We start from the raw sequence: 6,504 nt of genomic DNA, 5'->3' as shown, positions 1-6,504 counted from the left end.
TTTTTTTGTATTTTTAGTAGAGACAGGGTTTCACCATGTTAGCCAGGATGGTCTCGATCTCCTGACCTCGTGATCCCCCCGTCTCAGCCTCCCAAAGTGCTGGGATTACAGGCACGAGCCACGATGCCCGGCCCCTAGAACATTTTCTATTTCAAGTATTTCAAGAGATACAGTGGGACTATAGAGACAATAGTCAATAATTTGTGTCATTAAATCATAATAGTATTAAACAATTACACAGAGGAATGTACAGGGAAAAAAGCCCCCTAATAAACATATTATCTGCAGTAAAGCAATATAAATACATTATCTTCTCACTGAAATTGAGAAAAGGAAAGTTAAGTTTCTAACAAGGGATGGAAAACAAATTATTTTTACATATTATTGCAAGTTTAAGACATACATGTATATATGGTATCACTGAAATTCTCTTCATATGTGTTGCCTTTACTGTTTGATGTTTGTGAATGTAAACAATTACAGATGAGAGACTTTTATAAATTCCTTTTTTGTTTTTTGGAGATGGAGTCTTGCTCTGTTGCTCAGGGTGGAGTGCAGTGGCGCAATCTCGGCTCACAGAAACCTCTGCCTCCCGGGTTCAAGTAATTCTCCTGCCTCAGCCTCCTGAGTAGCTGAGACTATAGGCATGCGCCACCATGCCCACCTAATTTTTTTGTATTTTTAGTAGAGACAGGGTTTCACCATGTTGATCAGACTGGTCTCGAACTACTGACCTCAAATGATCCTCCCGCGTTGGCCTCCCAAACTGCTGGGATTACAGGTGTGAGCCACTGCGGCCGGCCTGTAAATTCTTTTAAAAACACAATAGCTAATCTAATTTTCCCCATCAGGTTCCAAGTTTTTTAAAATGCCCTATGATTGGGGAGAGTACAATGAACACTTGTTTGTGTCTCCTTGAGGGGAGGGATATTGTGGCATTTTGGGCTTTTTTCCATTTCTATAGCCTTGGTGCCTAGTTCAAGAGTTGGCATAACACATACCCAGTAACTGTGGTAGGCTGATCTCTTCACCCTTTCACTCAGGAAGTAGTATCAAGCAATGGTGAAACAGTGGCTGAATAATAATGGTATCTACTGCTGAAAAAAAAGGAAATGAGGTTTCTCAGAGTTTAGAACCCCATTTCCCAGCACGGCCTTAGCTGGGTTTCTGGGTCTTGCTTACACTTCTAACTTGTCCATTTTTTTCCTGAGAAAAAAATTTTTTCCCCCAAAAGTTGGTACTTTCTAGAAAATGCTAGAAACACAGGGCTGTTTGAATCACTAGAAAAGTTACATGTGGGCCGGGTGTGGTGGCTCATGGCTGTAATCCTAGCACTTTGGCAGGCCGAGGCGGGTGGATCACTTGAGATCAGGAGTTCAAAACCAGCCTGGCCAACATGGTGAAACCCTGTCTCTACTACAAATACAAAAAAAAAAAAAAAAAAAAATAGCTGGGCATGGTGGTGGACGCGCATAATCCCACCTACTCGGGAGGCTGAGGCAGGAGAATTGTTTGAACTCGGGAGGTGGAAGTTGCAGTGAATCAAGATCCCGTCATTGCACTCCAGCCTGGGCGACAGAGCAAGACTCTGTCTCAAAAAAAAGTTACATGTGAGCCTTCCAAAGAGGCTTGTCTAGACATTTGCCACTATGAGTTTCCCTTCAGACTTACAAGCTATTATGGTAAAAATGCAAACAAAAACACTCTGATATTCTGTGGTTTTTAAAGCACTGACATTTTACATGAAATAAATATGTGATATAGAATGTTTACAAAGTTATTAAATGAGATTTGTTAAGTTTCAGTACCAAATTACAATAGCAATTACAAATTATTAAGCATCTACTATCTTTCAGGTAATGAATGGGCCACATGCCTTATAACCATGATATTTAATTCTCACAAAAATCCTGAAAGGATTCAGGCTCACTTTACAACAGAAGAAAATGAAATTCATGAAGATCAAGGTAATTTGCCCAAAATCCCACAGCTTTTGAGTACTGAAACCCAGTCTGAACTCTAGACCTTGTGCTCTTAACAATCATGGTACAGTGCTAGGTATTTATTTAAAAATCTTGAAACCATTTCTAAACATAAAATTAATAGACAATGTAGTTAGTCTGCTAGATCCATATTGCTAAAAGCATTACAAGCTCACACACTCTTGTAATATCTACTCATGAATTCAACTACAGCTCAGATTAACATCTTTAGGATTTTAAACTGCTAGTGCTCAGGTCTACCTTCACTTACCTGGGTGGGGGGTGGGGGGGCAAGAAGAGCTGCCTTTATAAGCAGGCCATTCAATAATATTTATTGACTGCTCACCATGGGCCATAACTGGGCCAGGTGCTGGGAATAAAATAAACAAAAGAGATACGATCCCTTCCCTTATGGAGCTTATAGTCCAGTAGGGGAAAGAGTAAATAAGAGCGCAGGCTGCTATATGTAGCCAAACAAAAGGATATAATTTATATTAAAAGGTCAGGAAAGGTCTTTCTCAGAAAATAACTTGAAGGCTAAGCTGGATTTGGAATATATGTGTTGGGAGGAGAAAGGGGCTAGAGAGCATTTCAGGCAAGGAAGCTGTGTAAAGACCTGTAGCAGGAATGAAATACTCCAAAAAGTCTAAACATGAATTTGATCCTGCCCTCTTTAGTATCTACATCTCCTATAAATCTTCTGAGAAGAAAGTGGCAAGGGGAAGAAAGGTGGCTCCAGAAACATCTAGACATTAGCCATTCCCCTATAAGTCAGTAAGAACACCATTTGAGGAAGTTGGGTAGAAGATCTAGACTATTAAACCGTATCTGGGAAACAGTGGACTGCAGGCTGTTCTGGCACACAACAGCAGCCAAGAGGCATGCCAAATATATAATCTGAAAAACTTAGGATGCTTTAAAAAATGCTTATGATGGAAATGCATAGCATGCTATGGGAGGAATTAAAAACTCAGTTATTTAGGTGAATCTTAGCCTTCAAATGTAACAAAATAAGGTATTGAGGAGTTTAAAATTTCATGTTAAGAATGAAAATTTGAGCCAGGAGTGATGGCTGGTACCTGTAGTATCAGCTACTTGGCAGGCTGAGGTGGGAGGACTACTTGAGGTCAAGAGTTTGAGACCAGCCTGGGTAACATAATGAGACCTAATTTCTCTCTCTCTCTTTTTTTTTTTTTTTTTGTTTGTGACAGAGTGAGGCTCTGGAGTGCAGTGGCATGATCATGGCTCACTGTAGCCTCGACATCCCAGGCTCGAGTGATCCTCCTACCTCAGCCTCCCAGGTAGCTGGGACTACAGGCTCACATGTCACCAAGTCCAGCTAATTTTTAAAAAATTGTTTGTAGAGATGGGGTTTTACCATGTTACCCAGGCTGGTCTCAAACTCCTGGGCTCAAGCCATCTGTCTGCCTCAGCTTCCCAAAGTGCTAGGATTATAGTCCTGAGCCATGGTGCCCCCTGTCTCTTTAAAAAAACAAAGAAAGAAAGAGGCCAAGTGTGGTGACTCATGCCTGTAATCCCAGTACTTTGGGAGGCTGAGGCAGGGAGATCACTTTTGAGCTCAGGAGTTTGAGGCCAGCCTGGACATTGTGAAACCCCGTCCCTACAAAAAATACAAAAAGTTAGCCAGGCATGGTGGCGCGTGCCTATAGTCCCAGCGGGGAGGCTGAGGTGGGAGGATTGCTTGAGCTCAGGAAGCGGAGGTTGCAGCGAGCCAAGATTGAGCCACCGCACTCCAGCCTTAGCAACAGAGTAAGACCTTTCTCAAAAATAAAAAAAAAAAAAAAAAAAGAAGAAAAAAGAAAAAGAAAAAAGAAAGAAAAGGAAAGAAAAATCTTCTTAAAACATTAATCTAATCTAATTATGACATTACCTTGTTTACTTCAACAAATCCCCCACTGTTTTGGGCAAGAATCCAAACTCTTTTGTCTGATATCTGGCTCTTCTCCAGTCCTATCTGCTTCTCTGCCTCCTATACTCAGACTCCAGCCATAGAAAGTTACCAATGTACTTCATACTTTTTCAAAGAGGATAAAGGATCCAGCTTAAAGGAACTTTCACTGGCCAAACTGACAATTTAAGCATGAAAACATTTTTAAATGAATGGTAGGTAGCTAATAGTTACAGTTAATTTAAAATAGAATTACGTTGTAAATATAGTTAACAATAGAGTATTATACATTTCAAAATTGCTAAGAGAGTAAATTTCAAATGTTCTCACCATGAAAAATGTTAAGTATTTGAAGGATGGATATGTTAACTTGTTTGATTTAATTATTCCACATTGTATACATAAATTATAACATCGCTTTGTATCCCATAAATTTATACAATTATAAATTGTTAATTTACAATAAAAGAAAGGGAATTGTGAAAATCTGTGTATTTATAATGATACTTAAGAGATAAAACTATATATAAAGTGTATTAAAAGTTCTATCAATGCCTATGAAAAGGGAGAAAATTTAAAGTTCTAATGACAAGAAGAATAAGGATAAGTTGATTTTTTAATTGATTTTTATAAATAAGAGTACAGACAAAGGACACCAAAAAAATTCATTATAAACATCTGTTTATAAAATCTGGTTATATATTTATTTCTATCTGTGTAGGCAGAAAAGAATGAATACAGGGAATTGTAAGTAAACCAGACCTTGCAAAAGCAGAAACTATATGAAGAACAAAAAGACTGATCAGCATGAGTACCATTACATAACAATAATGTCGAAAAAGTATCCAACAACTAATCTGCACCAGTGATCATCTGAACACAAAAAGCAACTAGAAACAAGTTTCAACGTTATACTGGAAAATTATAATTTAACCAAATGTCCTAAAAAGGAGAGCCAAAAATATTAACTAGAGTATTCAAATCCTAAGTATGAAGGTTCTAAGTGGCTCTATTTATTAATAATAGTAAGAAATTAATAAGCTATACATAGTCTAATAATTGTAACAAAATATGCCAATATATAATAATGACAAAACAGTGGGTTACATAATGCTGGCAAAGCAAAACCTAAAGAATACATCATTCCAGAGGAAAACTTCAGGGAAAAAAACACACCATTCAGGAAAAATTCAAACTCATAAAAGGACTACCAGAATCCTCGGAAAATAAGTATCAGAATAAGTATGTTATAATTAAAATAAGTATGTTATAATCCTAGGAAGATAAGCATGATTAACAACTATCAGCCAGGCACGGTGGCTCATGCCTGTAATCCTAGCACTTTGGGAGGCAGAGGCAGGTGGATCATGAGGTCAAGAGATAAGAGACCATGGTCTCTTGGTTAAACCCCAACATGGTGAAACCCCATCTCTACTAAAAATACAAAAATTAGCTGGGTGTGGTGGCGTGCGCATGTAGTCCCAGCTACTCAAGAGGCTGAGGCAGAAGAATCGCTTGAACCAGGGAGGTGGGAGACTGGACTGAGCTGAGATCTTGCCACTGCACTCCAAGCCTGGCAACAGAGTGAGACTCCATCTCAAAATAAAACAAAACAAAAAAACAAAAGAAAAGAAAGAACTATTACATTTATTAGTCATTCAGGGTGACTGAAGCGGTGAAAAGAACCAGCCATACTAAATTTGTGATAGTAACTTTAATTCCTCCCCCCGCCCCCCAAAGACAGAGTCTTGCTCTGCTGCTTAGGCTGGAGTATAGTGGTGTGATCTTGGCTCACTGCAACCTCCCTATCCTGGGTTCAAGCGATTCTCCTGCCTCAGCCTCCTGAGTAACTGGGATTACAGGCACACGCCACCATGCCTGGCTAATTTTTGTATTTTAGTAGAGACGGGGTTTCACCATATTGGCCAGGCTGGTCTCAAACTCCTGACCTTGTGATCCGCCCACCTTGGCCTCCCAAAGTGCTGGGATCACAGGCTTGAGCCACTGCACCTGGCCTATTTTTAAAAGTTAATTTTAAATTAGATAAATTAGATTTGTCTTTGTTTATTTCTTAGATATATGCATTCAATTATTTGAGTCTTAAATACAATGCAAATAGTTCTGAATGCTCCTCTCTGCATATGAAAGGATATTAAAGAATCTAATCAATAGTTATAAGCATTTTCCATTCAGGGACTGTGTCTTATTTGACTTTATGTCATCAACTCCTAGCACAGCATCTGTGGTGTATAGTAGATTCTTAATAAATGTTTTTTCAGGGAAAGCATGAATGACAATAATAATTATGAAAACCCAACAAACAAAACAAACCCCAATCTTCCTTACCTGCCTTTTTTTTCCCCTTTTGACCAGGAACAGGTTCTAAGCTATCTTGGCCTTTTCTCATCAACATAGCAAGTGATGCATCATAAGCTCTAAACAGGTCCACAACCTCATATAAAGCAACATCTGTTATCAGATCACAGCTCAGGACCAGCACATCTGTCTGTTAAATGGAGATGGGAAAAGTCAATATCATAAACGACGATGGATTACACAAATCATCACAAAACAAAATTATGATGGCTTAAAAACACACAAATCAGACAATAC

At 38.8% G+C, this 6,504-nt stretch overlaps 1 protein-coding gene across 2 annotated transcripts in view; it reads right to left on the bottom strand.

Annotated features, from left to right (window-relative positions):
* Window positions 1-6,504, bottom strand: part of EIF2B3 (eukaryotic translation initiation factor 2B subunit gamma) — a 155,666-nt gene that overhangs the window by 94,858 nt on the left and 54,304 nt on the right. Inside the window, exon 4 of one of the 2 annotated variants that reach the window (XM_017881819.1) lies at window positions 6,238-6,397. The exons of the other annotated variant lie outside the window; for it this stretch is intronic. Coding sequence (XP_017737308.1) covers window positions 6,238-6,397 — 160 coding nt within the window. The remainder of the gene's footprint in view (window positions 1-6,237; window positions 6,398-6,504) is intronic. 2 annotated transcript variants of the gene reach the window in all.

This window comes from Rhinopithecus bieti, unplaced genomic scaffold, assembly GCF_001698545.2.
Source record: "Rhinopithecus bieti isolate Rb0 unplaced genomic scaffold, ASM169854v2 scaffold_12155, whole genome shotgun sequence".
NCBI lineage: Eukaryota > Metazoa > Chordata > Mammalia > Primates > Cercopithecidae > Rhinopithecus > Rhinopithecus bieti.
The sequence above is the reverse complement of the archived record's forward strand: the minus strand, read 5'-3'. Positions and strand labels throughout refer to the sequence as shown.